This window comes from Lissotriton helveticus, chromosome 9 (assembly GCF_964261635.1).
Source record: "Lissotriton helveticus chromosome 9, aLisHel1.1, whole genome shotgun sequence".
NCBI classification, from domain to species: domain Eukaryota; kingdom Metazoa; phylum Chordata; class Amphibia; order Caudata; family Salamandridae; genus Lissotriton; species Lissotriton helveticus.
This window is the reverse complement of record NC_136070.1, coordinates 484,820,993-484,839,144: the sequence shown is the minus strand read 5'-3', so window position 1 is coordinate 484,839,144 and position 18,152 is coordinate 484,820,993. Positions and strand designations below refer to the sequence as shown.

The 18,152-nt window shown below is 43.3% G+C and overlaps 1 protein-coding gene across 1 annotated transcript in view; it reads left to right on the top strand.

Moving 5' to 3' along the window:
* Positions 1-18,152, top strand: part of SYNE2 (spectrin repeat containing nuclear envelope protein 2) — a 1,843,566-nt gene that overhangs the window by 1,786,896 nt on the left and 38,518 nt on the right. Inside the window, exon 146 of the mRNA XM_078660317.1 lies at positions 3,443-3,634. Within this exon, the coding sequence (XP_078516443.1) occupies positions 3,443-3,634 (192 nt within the window). The remainder of the gene's footprint in view (positions 1-3,442; positions 3,635-18,152) is intronic.

The following is an 18,152-nucleotide window of genomic DNA, read 5'->3' as shown; positions in this document are numbered from 1 at the left end:
CCAGGAGGGAGCACACACTTAAAAACAGGGAAAATCCAAATTAATACAAACAAATGAAAAATGGGGTTTTTAAAAAGCGTAAAACGCATGAACAGCAGCGCAGCAGTATGCGAAATGAGGTTACCTTATCCAGCATTCACAAACTGTCATCAGACCACTTAGTTACACAAACAAGAGGTGCAATCTCCCTTGCAAAAGGGAGCCTTAGAACCAGTTCCATTACAGTACCAAGGATCAGGGGTATACTCTCTCTTCTTTCTAATCCCAAAAAGCGCGGGTCCTTGAGACCAATTTTGGATCTCAGAGTGTTAAACCAGTACATATTGTCAGAACACTTCCATATGGTAACGCTCCAACAGATGCTTCCACTTCTGCAGCAAGACGATTTTATGTCCACACTAGACTTAATAGACGCATACTTTCACATTCCAGTCCATCCAGCTCATCGCAAATATCTCAGATTTCTGATAGCAAGCAAACACTATCAGTTCAAAGTACTCCCATTTGGAGTAACTACTTCTCCGAGAGCGTTTAACAAATGTCTAGCAGTAGTGGCAGCTCATTTCAGAATACAACAAATTCATGTCTTCCCATAGTTAGACGACTGACTCATCAAAGCCAGCACACACCAGAAGTGTCTAAAACGTACTCAGACCACGCTAAACCTACTCCACCGATTGGGCTTCTAGGTCAGCACTCAAAGGTCTCATCTACAGCACTTAGAAATACAATCGCACCTGGGAGTGATTGTCAACACTCACACGGCTCTAGCCTCTCCCAATGCAGCCAGAATTTGCAATATTCAAACTCTGTTATTACAGTTTCAAGCCGATCAAACCTTACCAGCCAGGACTTTTATGCAACTGTTAGGAATCATGGTGCCTCATGCAAGATTATACATGCGTCCTCTACAGGAATGCTTAGCACGTCAGTGGAATCAGTCACAGGGTCAATTAACAGATCTAGTGTTGGTAGACAGCGGCACCCATCGCTCTCTTTAGTGGTGGAACCAACAGAATTTATCAAAAGGGTGGCCCTTCATTGACTTTGTTCGTGCCAACAGTAGACTTATCTCCCACTGGTTGGGGTGCCTATCTCCATAATTACACAATTCAGGGTCTCTCGGACAACAAGCACAAACATTTACACATCAACTATCTAGAGCTTCTAGCAGTATTTCCAGCGCTGAAAGCTTTTCAGGCTCATCTCATAGGTATAGTTGTCATAGTCCGCACGGACAACATGACAAGTTTGTACTATGTACAAAAACAGGGGGGCACACTCTCTACAGCTGTCACGCCTCTCCCAGACCATCTGGATCTGGGCAATTCATCACAAAAATTATCTTCTGGCAGAACACCTTCCAGGAGTCAGCAATCAAGTTGCCGACTCTCAGCAGAAAAAGGCAGCAAGTACATGAGTGGGAACTTCATCCACAAGTTCTCCTTCCATACTTTCAAAAATGTTGATTTCCACAATCCGATCTGTTCGCCACAGTGGACAATGCAAAATGCCCAAGCTTCACCTCCAGGTTACCACACCCTCGCTCCAAAGGCACTGCCCTGTGCATCAATTGGTCAGGGATATTTGCATACACTTTTCCGCCTCTCCCACTTCTACTGTTTCTGGTTCGAAAGCTCAGGCAAATATCGCTCACACTAATTTCAGTAGCTCCCACATGGGCCCGTCAACCGTGGTACACCACACTCTTGGAACTCTCAGTGGTTCCACATCAAAAGCTGCATCTGATTTCCACCCTTCTCACTCAGAATCGTTGAGAAATCAGTAACCCAAACCCCTAGGAGCACAACTTAGCGATTTGGCTCCTGAGTCATAGAGTTTGGATACTTACATTCGCCACCAGACTGTATGACTATTCTAAAAGAAGCAAGAAATCCCACTACCAGAGCTTGTTATGCAGCAAAATAGAAATGATTTGTTATCTTTTGTCATAACAACAATATTAATCCTCTAGATACTTTTGTTCAAAACATTACTGGTTACCTTCTGCACCTACAGCAAACTAGTCGAGCTTACACATCTATTTGATTGTACCTTGCAGCAGTAGCTGCATATTTGCAAAACAGACAGCATTTATCTTTTGTTCAAAGTTCCTGTGATTAAAGCCTCCAGGAAGGCTTAAAAATTGTAATACCACCCAGAATATCTCTGGCACCGGTATGGAATCTCAACATTGTACTTACAAGACTCATGGGCCCACGTTGGTGAGCTTCAGGCCTTAACCTTAGAAGAACCCTTCTTTCGGCTTCCTAAAGATAGGGTAGTTCTTCGCACCAACCCATCTTGACTCATCTTAACCAATCGCTTGGGTTACCTGTGTTCTACCCTCAACCTGATTCTGTAGCAGAATGAGCTCTTCACACACTTAATGTCAGAAGAGTGTTATTGTATTATATCGAAAGTACAAAAGATTTTCGTAAAACACAGCAACTGTTTGTTGCATTTGCTCCACCTCACAAAGGCAATCCTATCTCAAAATCTGGCATTTCAAGATGGATTGTTTAATGCATTCAAACTTGCTATGCAAACGCTAAAAGAACTTTATCTATACCCCCTAAAGTGTAGTCTACTTGCAAAATAGGGGCATCTATGGCCTGTTTAGGTAACATTCCCATATCTGACATCTGTAAGGCAGCAACATGGTCTACACCACACACATTTACAAAACACTATTGTGTGGATGTGTTAGCATGCCAACAAGCCAATGTAGGGCAAGCAGTCCTAAAGACATTTATTCAGACAACTGCAACATCTACTCGTTAGCCACCGCTTTGGGAGATTACTGCTATATAGTCTATTCAAATCATGTGTATCTACAGCACACATGCCTCCAACAGATTATGTTACTTACCCACTAAGCATCTGTTCGTGGCATGTAGGGCTGTAGATTCGCATGCGCCCTCCCACCTCCCCGGACATCTGTAGTTGTTGCAGTTCTCATTATTTACATTACATATGCATGGACATCACTGTACTACACTCACTTACTCCATTCTCACCCTCTTGCGGGAAAACAATCTAACAATGGAGTTAATGCTCATGCGTACTATCACCGAAAGGAGGAGTCTCCTTACCTCGAGACTGGAAAGACTTCTTAGAAGAAAAACAACTTTCAAACATCCACACCAAACACTAGATGGCAGGAGTGTGCAAAGCACTTGAATCTACACGCCAAGAACAGATGCTTACTGGGTAAGTAACATAATCCTTTTTTAGGAATACAAGGAGCATTTTATAGGTCGTAGTGATGTAAATAAGGTATGTGATTTAACATTTCAATTGAAGGTAAGTGCCTAGCTGTTTCTGACATTCCTATCTGCTCTTTAATGGATTTTCAGCACATCAATTTAACCATTATTTTCCAGAGTGGCCATTTACACTACAACCTTTAATATTTATCTCAAATTGCCTTGACTTGCAGCAACTGGAAAAAGAGCTGTTGGAGCGAAGGCCTCAAGTTAACTCACTCCAAGAAATCACAAAATACTTGCTTTTTAAAACTGATAAGGAAGATTATATTGAAGCAGAAGAAAGGGTGCATGTGATTGGAAATAAACTAAAGCAACTTCTGGAGCAAGTTTCTGAAGACTTGAAAACATCACAAGAAAGACTGGTGAGTTGGTGCTTAAAGTTTACTGCACAGCATTGTAGAACAAATTTGCACCACCACAAGCATGTCTCTTTCTACAATGAAGTAGGGAGACGAACAAAGGAAGGAAACAGTTGTTGGGTAAAGGTGTTCTTATTTCTAAAAGTCATTGATAGAGCCGAAAACTACAGTATTCCCATCAGCAAACTACAACCTGAATGTTTACTGTACTAAGTTCAGATTTACCTCCAGAATATTGTCTTAATTTTACAATTCCTGTCTCAATGTAGTGGACATGTTGTTACTGGATGTAGCATACATTTAAGCTACTGCTTCAGTCTGGCTTCTCCAAGCTGCTCCTATTGTAAAATCACTTGGCACTCGTAGAGAAGAAAATATTCAAGAAGAAGATCAAGAAATACTACTTTTTATACATTCTGTGAAACTCACAGCACTGCCAGTACCTTTGGGGCAATCCTCATCTACATTTTCAAAGACACCTTTAGGCACAAGACACAACCCTCTCTTATGTTCTTTTAGTCCTAGAATTTCACCTAACAATTGTTGCAGAAGACCATTGGAGTCCGACTGTATGCCTAGCGGTGAAAGCCCCTAGGAGCTGCGTAACAAAACATATTTGTGCTGTGCATAGAATGATTACAGTAGGAATCACATGCAACACACTTTTGAATTTTAATTCAGAATCCCTTTTGTTGAAATCTTACACAAACTAAACATATTGAGGGTATTTCTCATACATATGTAGCTGTTAAATATGATTAGCTTTGATTTGTTTCACATAATGTCAGTGACAGCAGATATTATTCTTTGTCTTGTTATGTAATGTAAAGTAGCTCTTTCGTGTTGAGTTATTGTTAGACCTATCAGGCTTAGGGTGGTATTCCCTTAAGCATTTTGCCTTCCTTCTTCATTTTTGCTGATCTCGTTTTTGTTGACCTGCAGACTCTGCACTTTACCACTGCTAACCAATGCTAAAGTGCATGTGCTCACTCCTTAAAACATGATACATTGGCTTATCCCCAATAGGCATATATAATTTTCTTATTAATCCCTAATAAAGTGGTACTACATGTACCCAGGGCCTGTAAATTAAATGCTACAAGTGGGCCTGAAGCACATGTTGTACCACCCACTTAAGTAGCCCTTTAAACATGTATCAGATTTGCCATTGCAGCCAGTGTGCACAGTTGTAAACTGCTATTTCCACCTGGCAAAATAAACATTTTCCAGGCCCAAACCTTCTTTTTTATTATTCAAGCATGCCACTGGAATTAGGCAGCAGTAGAGGGTCAGATTACGCGGCAGGGGTGAGCAAATTATGTGGCAAGAAAATGGCAGATTATGCAACATAAGGTGGCACATTTTTTATAATCTTACTTCATTATTTTGTGCTTTTTACACTTGTAAACACTGTCTGGGCATTGGGTGCACCTCATTAGTACCAGTTTAATACCCATATATCGCAATAAGCAACAGAAAGGTGACCAGTCAACCTCTGCAAAAGGCCTTACACTGCGCAGCAACATGTGCTGCCACGTTTTTAGTAAATTTTGAACGGTTTGAGCTAGAAGCTAAAAAATTTTTTGTAAATCTGCAGATTATGCTGCAGATGATGGATTATGTGGCAAATCTATAAATATGTGAAATTCGCTGCAGCCGCACAATCGCATCATTCCAGTGGCCCTGCATATAAGGCACCCCAGGATCGGCCTTAAATAGCCTACAGGGCAGGGTACAATGCATTTTAAAGTAGGACATGTAATTTTAAGTATTACCTGTCTTGGTAGTTAAAAACTCTTAAATTTGCTTTTCAATACTATAAGGCCTACTTCTCCCATGGATAACATTGGAATTACTTATTACATTTAATACGCTGTAATTACCAACTGGGAACAAGCTCCCAGTTCATGTTTGATTTCTTTGAAATTGTAATGAAAAATCCTCTTGTATGGTAAAATCAGATTTTAAAATAAAATTTTCAAAATTGCATTTTCAAAAAGCTGGCGATTTAGTGCCTGTAGCCTGTCTCTGGGTCTCATGGCTGAGTGTAGCTGACAGTTGGGCTTTCTGTATTCCTCTTAGACAGCTAGAAACAATAGAGAGCTTAGGTGTGACATACCACTTTAGTTAGTCTGGAGCAAGGACAGGGAAGACATGATACCAGGGGACCTCATAAGAAAACCTCTAGAACAGAGGTCTTCACGCGATTTTAGGTTGATTCCCCCTAGCCCCCCCAGCTGAATTTGCTTAGATGTCGGACTCCCCACCCCCACCTGACAGAAATTTCTGGAATCTGGTATACTACATATGCAACCGCCATCCGCATATCCCAGGCCATATCTGGCAAATAACGTTAAACACAGTTAGAGTGTTTAGTAAACTGTATGTTTGTGAGTGGGTGTGGTTAAAAGACAGAGGCTTATTGCACAGTTCAAATCAAAATGTTCCAAGATAAAATGTGCGCAAATTGTTTTTACTAGGAAGCTTTGTTTTACACAAATAACACATAATTTGACACAGATGGATAATAACACCACTAACATTAATTTGATGGGTGTGCCTGCTTTTCACCACAGAGACGGTCAGTGGATGGACTTTTGCTACTGCCAACTTCAGGTTCTGTTCCACATCCATTATTGAATGGCACTTAGTCTTTAGTACCGCAAGTGCTGAGAACCCAATCCCACATAAATTTGACGAGCTGAAAAGCAAGAGAGTTTTGATAGCAGTTTCTCTCAAAGTTGAATGTTCTGCAGACATTTTCAGCCAATACCTTCCCAATGAGACTTTGCTGAATTGCATCTGCAGAGTGTGGTCACTTTGGAGATCATCAGTTCTTCCTGCATGCAAATCGAAAGATAGCTCCCCACCTCTGCCAGAAATGGTTGAAAGACCCAGTCATTGAAGTGATCATTGTCCTCAGGAAAATACTTTTGTAAATTGTTCCTGAGAGACGGCAGGTGATATTATATTATCTCAGCAACACTTGGAAGTTTATATTCAGTCTCCTCAAGAGCATCTGCTAAACATGGAAATGGCCCAAACACGGCATCTTCAATTATACCTCTCCATAATGCCAGCTTCTTATTGAATGCAGATATTCTTTTATTTATGTTAAAATAAGTAATTTCAGCTCCTTGCAGAGACAGATTCAGGGAACTCAATTTCTGAAAAATGTCAGCAAGGTATGCTAAAAGTACGAGCCAGTAGGGATTGCATAGTGTTTCTGCGTTGAAGGGGTCCAAACGTAGAAGAAACTGCCATACTTAAACCCTTAATTCAAAGATGCGAGTCAGCACTTTCCCCTGGGATAACCACCACATTTCTGTATGAAACAGCAAGCCATCAGGCTCAGCTCCCATTTCTACACATAAGATTGTAAATAGACAAGCACTTGTGGGATGGGTCATTATGAAATGTACTATTTTTAGATAGCAGAATTAAGCACATCATCAAGTTTACTGTCCATATTTCGAACAGCAAGGGCTTCCCGTGTATCATACAGCGGGTTCACAGAATATGTGGTGTCACTTTCAACACTTAAGCTTAAAGGCCTGCCCTATCTCTACTTTTTCCTGCTAGAGACCCATGTTTCGTTTCAAAATGATGCCTTAGTTTGGTTGGCTTCAAGCTGTTGTTAGCTAAGATCATGCCATAAACCACACACTGTGGTCTACTTTCTCCACTAACGACAATGCTGGTGAAACCAAAGTCCAAATAGAAGGCATCATATCTCCTTACTTTTGCAGCTTTTCTCTAACCATTTTTTTCTGTTTCAGCCTTTCGCTTGAGCACTCTATCATCTTTTGGCAGCAAGAAACGATCCATGGCAAATGTGTGCTTAACCTAAGATACAAAAATTCCGAAGCAGCATGTTAATGAATAGTACATTCTAGAACTTATCGCAAGCTGAATTTTGATCCCACAGCCGAGGTCACTAGGGAGATCACCATGGTGGTGGAGGAGGCTCGCACCAATGATTGGGTCTCGGGTCATGAAGCGGAGTTTTTAATTACTAAACAACCTAAAACCCCGTACTTCTATGTTCTACCGAAGATCCAAAAAGCAGTGCGACCTCCGCCCGGTAGACCGATTGTCTCCGGGATGGGGTCCCTGCTAGAACCGCTGTCGCAATTTAGCGATTTTTTTTCTGAAACCCTTGATTTATGACACTACGTGCCCTTGGTCGTCCCATCTGAGGTTATGGCGACGTTATATTGATGACGTCTTGGTGGTCTGGAGGGGAGATGAATCATCTGTTGGCCTCTTCCTGGATTGGTTGAATGGGAGAAATCCGCTGCTCCATTTTACCTCGACAGTCACGAAAACCAGCCTACCCTTCCTAGACCTTTTAATAGAACCCAGAGAAGGTCTATTAAGGACGAGAATGTACCATAAGCCCACCGATAAGAACGCCTTATTGGCCTTTGAAAGTTTCCACCCTAAGTCCCTCCGGGAGAATCTGCCGGTGGGGCAGTTTTTCCGGATACGCCGGAACTGTTCAGAAAGAGACGACTTTGTGACGGAGGCAGGTGCTCTCGCTCAGAGATTGCAACAGAGGGGGTACCCTCCTAAGACCATAAAGAGAGCACAGAAAAGGGCCTTTAATGCCGACCGTGACTCACTCCTCTCAAAAACAATCAGACCCAGAACAAATAAACCTGTCTTTGTTTCAACCTGGAAAATTCTCAATTCAGGAGGGATGAGTATGGAGACACCATTATTCTCCTTTAAGCGTGGCCAGAACTTACAAGACCTGTTAGTTCACACGAGACCAAGGGCTATTGCTCACATGAGGGACATCCGGACTGCAGGGGGATTACCTAGGTTAATGGGCCACACACGATGTGGTTCGTGTAGTGTATTGCATCTCACCTCCAATACTAAATACATTGACCTGGGTTTACATTCCCCCGTGGGAACAGAGGTCCCACACCAACTGCAACTCACAAGGGGTAATTTACTTGATTACATGCCCTTGCACCAAGTACTATGTGGGTATGACAAGCAGGAAGGTGAAAACCAGAATAACTGAACATCGGAGCACTATTAGATGTGGCAGGACTAATACGCGACTCACAATGCACTTCCTGCAACTGGGACATACACCAGAGGACCTGAGGTGAACTGTAATTGAAAAATTACAATTGGGCAGGCATTTGGTGGACGACCAACGCATTTTACTCCTACGTGAGCAGAAGTGGATATATCGTCTCAGGAGTCATATGGTGGGACTCAATTATGATATACCATGGCAAGCTCTGGGGAGATAACTTGAGTGACAGGATCCATCTCTGCAAGTGGAGTCTGCCAACCACCTACCTGTTGTTCCACCTCTAGGGGGTATACATACTTTGTAATATGACCGCTGGCTCTTGTCTGTTCTTATAGGGTTGGAGCTGGTGACTTCCCTATTTTTCTGGAGTAATTTGACTGTAAATATAGTCTGTTGATGGCCCCTCTGCTGACACTTTCTATGGGGATATATTTTTGGATAGAAGTATATGTGGAAGAGTTTCTAGCCCGATACTATTCTTTTGGGGCTGATATTTCCCCACTTGGTAATGCAACCTGCCTTTATATACATCTCTGAAGGATTATTGTTCTAACTGAGTGGTTGTGTCCTGTTTTCCTTTTTTCCCCCGCCCACGGCTGCCCTATGAGTCATATCTACTTGAGGTGTTTCTCAATTGGACCATCATTAAGGGTGACCAGTATTGCCATGGTATTTGTTGGGGCGGAGATCAGGCCCGGTAGCATGGACGGGGGTTGTATATTTATATTTAGTTGTATTTTTATTCTTACTATTATGCCAAGGGGAAGTGTGTCCTTAATTGTGGCTCCTTTGTTGCAACGTGATCTTCAGGAATTTCCTGGTTGACGCTGATGCGATGAACTACATCTCCCGGCATGCCCACACGCAGCACGCCGCCACGCAATGATGTCATCACGGATTGGACGTGTGCTGCGTTAGAGGCCGGTCTGGTGGCGTTTGTTATTGACAGCATATAACCTCGATTCCCCGGAGCCGCTATCAGCTATGCGGCATTACGGAAGCAGGCTATCATGAGGGGTGATTCCCTCGGGACAGTAAGGAGCAATGCTGGTGGGGGATTCTCCGCCACCCCCCCTCCCCCAGGGGGGTCAGTGGAACCATTTTGTGCCTCTAACTCTGCCATACTTTTATCGGAGTTTATTTATTGATGGAACACCGCTATTGACTAATGATTCGCTCCCACAGGGGTTGCGTTCATACTTATCTCCAAGATAGTGGGTAGGGCAGAGTTTATATGGCTAATACCGGCTCTCAGTGACTATATATTTATGTTCTGCATGTGCACCCTCTCGTAATGAGGATTACTTTGAGAAAGGCTGCACATGCATCAAGGTGTGGCAATCTGTTTTTAGTATTTGTACATGTTAAGTGACTTCTTGATTTATCAATATCTGATGTGATAATTATGAGCAATAGTAGGACTTTGAAGCACATAAGCTGAGGCTATTAGAATCATCGAAGGGGTCGATGGTAGACACAATAATTTTCATTACTTTAAAGGGATCTCCCTACTTTGAGGTGGAGATGTAAGGGCATTTATTATTGTGCTCTTTTTTCAGTATTTGGACTCTGTGTTGATGGGAACATCCTCTACACGTGTTGATCAAACTATGATCATAGGAGTATAGTTTACTTGGGCGACTTTTTGACCAAACTACGGTCGGGCCTGGACCAGGGCTGGGAGAGATAGACGTCCTGAAGAAGACTGGGTGACCTTTAAGGCACAGTGAGTTGGTCAAAACATGTTGACACTAGCAGTAGTAGGAGGGGTGTTTTGAGAACCTAATAGTCTCACCTAAACACTACCGACCTTATTCTTTTTTAATCCTGGGGGGGGAACCTTTGAATAAAGTTTTGCTTGGTATCCCCAAACCAGTTTTAAAGCACTGTCCATAAACTGCACTTTGTTCTATCACTATTCCCAGTCACAGGGTGGTATTCACCTTTCCATCACTGTTTGTGGTATATTTGTTTTTGTGTTGTGTCTTGTGAATTTTTTATTTTCTACCCCTTCCCTTATGCTCCGCCCTGAGTGTGGCTACACCAGGCCGTTTTGTAAGCAGACCCGATGATGAAGCATCTCACACACTTCGGTGTTTGAGTGAGGGCAGTTTTTTCAAACGATTGTGTTTTTCTGTCTCGTGCTGTCATACACGTACTTCTAGTCCCCACACCCCTTCTTGTGTATAAAAACTGTGCTTTGGGGGTTCGGGGTGGTGGAGTTGCTTTAATTCCTTGACCCTCTCCCCTTTATTGGGATTAATAATGAATAGTACATGGCTGCAATTTTACAGTTAGGGTGACCAACTGGCATGGGTGCAAATTCAGGACAGTGAGTGTAAAAATTTAGGACAAAGGGTCAAAATTCAGGACAAAAATTCAGGACAGGAGGTCAGAAATCAGGACAAAAGGTAAGTTTTACAGACAAATCAGAGAAGGTTGCGCAATAGTATATAAGTAAGTAAATAGACAGCTACTAAAGTACAAGTGAAAATAAGTTTATATTCGGTTCAGACAATTGTGCACTTCATGGTTTGTCAGTATGCGCACAGCTTTAGGCAAATGTGCAGGTCTTTATGTGGTAACAAAACCGCCCCCACCTTTCCAGCTCCCAGAGAAAATGCCTGATGCCCGGCCAGTCTGGCCTTGATACCACCCTCCAATGGCGCCCCTCATCTTCACATAGACCCTCTCTCATGTGTATTTAATTTCTTCTATAGTGCTACTCATCCCAAGTATGTGGGGCAGAGTGTTGGAGTGCGTTACAACACACACATACTATATAGAGACAATCACTCATATAAATGTGAAAGTCAATGTATAGGAAATTTTGCTTAAGATAATGGGGCTTAAAATGTGTAATCATACTTTCATCCATCATTCAGTCTTTCACCATTCATTCTGTCCTTCAATCTGTGTGCCCATCCGTGTAAATATTAATCCATTTACAAACCTATCCATCACGTATTCTTCCATCCATCATTTCACTCATCCATCCCTCAATCCACCCTTTTACTCATCCATCATCCTTCCATTCACCCTTTCACCCTATCCATCCGTACACTCATCCGTCCACTCTTCCACCCATCCATCCATTCACTCATCCATCCAGCCATTTACCTATCCTACCATCCTTTCACTTACTCATTCATCCATCCAGTCACTCATCCTTCCACCCATTCACCGTTCAGTCAACCATTTATCCATCCCCATTTCTCTTTCAATTCCCCTTTCACTTAGCCATCCATCCTTCCAGCCATCCACCCATCCATCTACTCATGAATCCATCCATTGAACCTATCATTCATCCATCCTTTCACTCATCCATCCATCCTTTCTCTCATCCATCCATCCTTTCACTCATTCACTCATCTATCCATCCTTTTGTCCATCTACCTGCCCTTTCACTCATTCATCCAGCCTTACATCCACCCTTTCACTCATCCGTCCATCCATTCACCCTTTCACTTATCAATTCATCCATCAATCCATCATTTCACTCATCCATCCACCCATTCACTTGCCTGTCCTCCACCCTTTCACTCATCCATCCATCATTTCACTCATCTATCCAGCCATCCATCCACCCATCCCTTCACTTACTTACTCACTCACCTTTTCACATTAATTATGAGACCCATTAAGCACTCCACCCTTGGGGGTGGGGCAGGATTCACTATGCCCCTGCACATAGGCAATCTAAAAAAGTGGAAGGCATGCGTCATGCATGATGCACAGTGCCTGGACGTGGAGCGAATGTGAAATGGTGTTGTTTCCAGAGCTTTAAGTGGGATGTAAAAACTAGGGGGGTCTCTCCAAAAGGGTGCTTATTGTAATAAAATGCATGGCTTAAAACACATAAGCTAAAAAGCTGAGCTTAATATAATGTGCCGCCAGACTGGTATTTTTGTTGCTTCTGTCATTGCATCCAGATATATAATACAACAAGTAACATTACTCTTAGACCAAGTAACATTACACCTACAACAAGCCAAAACTATTGGCTTTGTCATTGGTTGTTAATTGAATACAATAAAAAAGCAAAAAACACAGTTGATGGACAGAATGTAGAATAATGTCATTCATTCACCCCAGTACAAGGATCTGGGCCTAAATCCATCGTTTTTTTGCACTCCACACCACCCTGGGTTAGACACTGGCTATATGCAAATCAGCTCTGACCCTGTGCCTCATGGGAACAGTCCAGTCCGAACTACCAAGCCATGTCTTTCCCAGACCGGAATTAAGCATCCAAGGACCGGTTTCTGGCTATCAGCCTTCATCAGCCTGGATAGCTTGACTCCAGTGGTGTGGAGAGCCTGGGACTCACGTCTGAGCATACCCAGCCCACTCGGGGTGAAAGTTGCAAAAAACACAGTTGATGGACAGAATGTAGAACAATGTCATACATTCACCCCAGTACAAGGATCTGGGCCTAAATCCATCGTTTTTTTGCACTCCACACCACCCTGGGTTAGACACTGGCTATATGCAAATCAGCTCTGACCCTGTGCCTCATGGGAACAGTCCAGTCCGAACTACCAAGCCATGTCTTTCCCAGACCGGAATCAGGCATCCAAGGACTGGTTTCTGGCTGTCAGCCTTCATCAGCCTGGATAGCTTGACTCCAGTGGTGTGGAGAGCCTGGGACTCACGTCTGAGCACACCCAGCCCACTCGGGGTGAAAATTGCAAAAAAACACAGTTGATGGACAGAATGTAGAACAATGTCATACATTCACCCCAGTGCAAGGATATGGGCCTAAATCCATCGTTTTTTGCACTCCACACCACCCTGGGTTAGACCCTGGCTATATGCAAATCAGCTCTGACCCTGTGCCTCATGGGAACAGTCCAGTCCGAACTACCAAGCCCTGTCTTTCCCAGACCGAAATCAAGCATCCAAGGACCGGTTTCTGGCTATCAGTTTTCATCAGCCTGGATAGCTTGACTCCAGTGGTGTGGAGAGCCTGGGACTCACGTCTGAGCATACCCAGCCCACTCGGGGTGAAAATTGCAAAAAACACAGTTGATGGACAGAATGTAGAACAATGTCATACATTCACCCCAGTACAAGGATCTTGGCCTAAATCCATCGTTTTTTTGCACTCCACACCACCCTGGGTTAGACACTGGCTATATGCAAATCAGCTCTGACCCTGTGCCTCATGGGAACAGTCCAGTCCGAACTACCAAGCCATGTCTTTCCCAGACCGGAATCAAGCATCCAAGGACCGGTTTCTGGCTATCAGCCTTCATCAGCCTGGATAGCTTGACTCCAGTGGTGAGGAGAGCCTGGGACTCACGTCTGAGCATACCCAGCCCACTCGGGGTGAAAATTGCAAAAAACACAGTTGATGGACAGAATGTAGAACAATGTCATACAGTCACCCCAGTACAAGGATCTGGGCCTAAATCCATCGTTTTTTTGCACTCCACACCACCCTGGGTTAGACACTGGCTATATGCAAATCAGCTCTGACCCTGTGCCTCATGGGAACAGTCAAGAACTGGGGTGGCAGAGTGGGCTAAAGAACGGCGATGGATTAAACCCAGATCTTTTGACTGGGTGTGAGTGTTTGATTGGTTCGGATGCTCCGTCCATCACCACCCCCTTTTGTACCGCTTTTGGCCGCCATAAGTGTGGCAGGGTATGCTCAGACGTGAGTCCCTTGCTCACTTTGCCACTGGATTCAAGCAAGCCGGGCTGAAGATGGCTGGAATGCCAGAAACCGGTCCTCGGAAGATTGTTTCCGGTCCAGGGAAGGCATGGCTTGGCAGTTCGGGCTGGACTGTTCCCATAAGGCACAGGGTCAGACTGATTTGCATATAGCCATGTCTGAACTGGGGTGGCAGAGTGGGCTAAAGAACGGTGATGGATTAAACCCAGATCTTTTGACTGGGTGTGAGTGTATGATTGGTTCGGATGCTCCGTCCATCACCACCCCCTTTTGTACTACAATAAAAAAGCATCAACCATGGCTACTATAACTATAATCCCTTCCTTTGAACTTCTTTCACCGCCTTCCTTTGATTAACTGAATTCTCACCTAGCAGCAGCATGGGCGTTTTTTGCACGTCTATGTGACAGAATGCCCTGCCCTAGATGGAGGCTGGAGGAGGCCACCACATGCTGTGCCAGCCCAGACTGCCCCATTGTCATTCTGTATATGGCAATCAGCCCCACACAGAATCACAATGGGTGGGGTGGGGCTGCTCTTGTGCTCAGAGGAGTGCGAAGCGGCCCCATCGGGGAGCTGAGGCCTTTTGCAGGGGCACAGCTCTGTTCCCTGCAATGGCTAAAATTACGGACAAAAGGTGTCCGTCCGTAAAAAGGATCCTCACGGACAACGGACGTGAGGTCCAATTTACGGACTGTCCGTGAAATTTACGGACAGTTGGTCACCCTATTTATAGTTGCCTGAGGTACAGCAGGTTTTTAACTTTGTAGTTTCCAAAAAATCTTTAAGAAATATCTTCTTAAATTACAAATAAAATACATTTGGATAAAAGAAAAATCTCATGGTAAGTGGATAAAAAGAGAGTCCAGCTCATCCAGTATTTAAGTAGGTGCTCCCAAAATTGCTGCAGTATGTTTATGCCGTATACCACTGATGAGGGTCTGCAAGTTACTTATTCAAAGGTTAGTGAGGGCAAACTTCAGCACTGCACCTTCACTCAAAAACAAATGCGTACCTTCTTATTCACTTCCTCGGATGTTCCTGCTGCTTGAATAGGAGCCCTCTGCCTATTTATCAAGTAGCTTTTCCTCTTGCAATGAAGAGAAAATGTTTAAGAAATATTACTTGCATGTTTTCAATATGTTTCGCATGAGACATCATGAAAGCTCCCCTGAGATCAGCATCATAGCGATAGGCAAGGGAGTGAATGTCATCCCTAGACATTACTTGTCTCCTTATCTTAAGGTCAAATAAAATATGCAATGATCTGCAAGTTATTAGTTTGAAGTCCTGATGGCTAGTAAGATAGCCATGATCCCCAAGTTAAAAATGTGATTTATGGCGGGGCCACATTAGCTTTCCATTCTTTAAAGTTTGTTAAATTGATTTTGCATGTACTTCCTAGCAACTCCTTCACTTCAGTGTCCCCCATACACTACACACCCACTCATGTATGCACAGAATTTCCTTTACTTTTGCCTTGTCAATATTACAACACCTGCGCAGTTCCTTCTTGCACTACTGCCCAGAATCACAACTGGCACATGCGACTAATGTGCACTCTGTAGAGAAGTGAAGGATTGGATGAGCATATATTTGTAACAACTTTAGGACCGACTGACAGGCACTGTGAGAAACATGCACTGTCTTTGATTCTCAACTCCAGAGGTCTTAATCGTGGTTTTTTGACTGCTTAAGTATGGACACATCTCTGACAGACCCAAGCAGTTGTACATAATTTTCATGGGGCCCTGGACTTTGCTCGTAGGCCTGTGCCATAATACAGACGGAAGGCCAGGCTTAAAAAGCACTGGGGAAAACATCACAAATATTTTCTCAGCCCCTGCAGGGGAATCCACAAATCCTGTTTAACTTTAGAATCCCCAGAATGAAGGGGGAAAAAGGATGCTAATTTGGCATGGATACCTTATGTGGGAAAAAAAGTTATGGAAGCCAAGTGCAAACTATGCTAAATAGCCAAAAAGGGCTTAACATTCTAGGGGGAAAGGCTTAGGAGCCAAGGGGTTAGGTGTGGTTTGTTACTACACTATGGTTAAAGCTCTATACAGGTATTCGTTTTGGTGGTTGTTACCTTTTCTGACAAACACTTGAGGTTGAAGATTTGCAATGTGATAATCCTTGTTAGGCCATTTTCAGGGACCTGCATATTGTTTTGTAACCTAGTCATTATGAAACACATGTGCTAAAGACAATAGTCCTTTAAGAGTGGATTGCCATTACACTGTGTTAACAACTGTAGACAGGTGCTTTGTTACATGGAATCTCATAGGCTACTGATGTAAGCACGGATTTTGCTGTTGGTTACATTCTTTTATAAACCTAAAGGGTAGAAGATTGTCCTGTGGTCATCATTGCTACACCCTATGGACGGCCTCACAGTTTAGTTGACTACAGGCCCTTGCTTTTAAAAACAAAAATAAAGAAAGAATTCTCTATACACATATGCATAAATAGCCGGGTCACTAGATCAGCCCTTTTCAGTATGTTAGAGTGTCATTTACATGCCGCTTCTCCCTTTAAAAGCATACTGCATGGGGCAGTTAACCCATTTCTGCCAATCGATGATTTGCACTGTGAGTAATAGCATTTTGCTTAATCTGATGTGCACAGCTGCCTGAAAATGAATGCTCTTCAGCTCTTTATTTTTAACCTGTAGTTCCTCAAATAGTCGTACGGGGCCACTTGTTTACAGCTCATTTTATCAGCTGTGTGCTGCATTCTGTGTGGTAATCCTGAGATGGTTTTGTCCTTAGTCTATCACTGTTTACTGTTCCAACATGGCAACCATGTTTAGAAGCTTTATGTTGGCCATCCTGGATCAGTACAGCAATGATACACTATACACTTTGGCATTCAAAGTTGGCTGCTCAGCCTGATGTTTACTAAGCGGTCAACTGGCAACAGTATTGCGCCTAGAGTATCATTGTTCCTACCCCTAAAATATGGCCAACACGTTGCTTCTAAACATGGCAGCCATGCTGGAAATTTTAAAGCAATGACACACAATGTACAATACTAATGCAAGACATCTGCCTTTTGCTATGTTTAATTTTATTTTTGTACGTGCATTTGCTTGTCAAGATTAGCTGGCTGCACATTTCCCTTTTTTCTGCTTTTATTCTTTTAATTTACTGTCCGTTTGATTGTTGAGTTTATTTGTTTTACTGTGAATGACTGGGGGAATACAAGAATGAGTCACTGGGTGAATGAATGGACAAATACGTGCAAGTATGAGTGATAGTGCAAGTATGATGACTTATTTTGAGCCTGAACTTATCCGTGAATGAAGAGGCATTTGCTTTTCTAAGTCAGAACTACTTGCACTACCAACACTTGTTCCACTTGCAGCTTAAGGTACAGAGCAGTTAGAGATTGCACCATTCTATGTTGAGCCACATCCACAGGTTGATTTGTAGGGTAGTGCTTGCAAAGGCAGCGCAAAAGGGTCTTTGCAGAGAAATCTACTTCCAAGGCAGAGTACGAAGATCCACTTCGAGGCAATTGCAAGGAAGCCTGCTTCTGAGGGCATTAAAAGGACATCCACTTGTGAGAGCATTGCACGGGGTCATTTCGAATAGCGGTCCACAGCTGATGGCAGTGCATACAGGTGGGCTACTGAGGATGGTGCACTCTGTTGATCTGCTACTTATCTGAGACAGTAGTAGATGCCAGCGACATGGAGGCAGCGGCCTGATGCAAAATAATAGAGCACCCTGCAAATAGCGGTCAGGGGCCCCTGGGGTTCTGGCACTCCACAACCATAC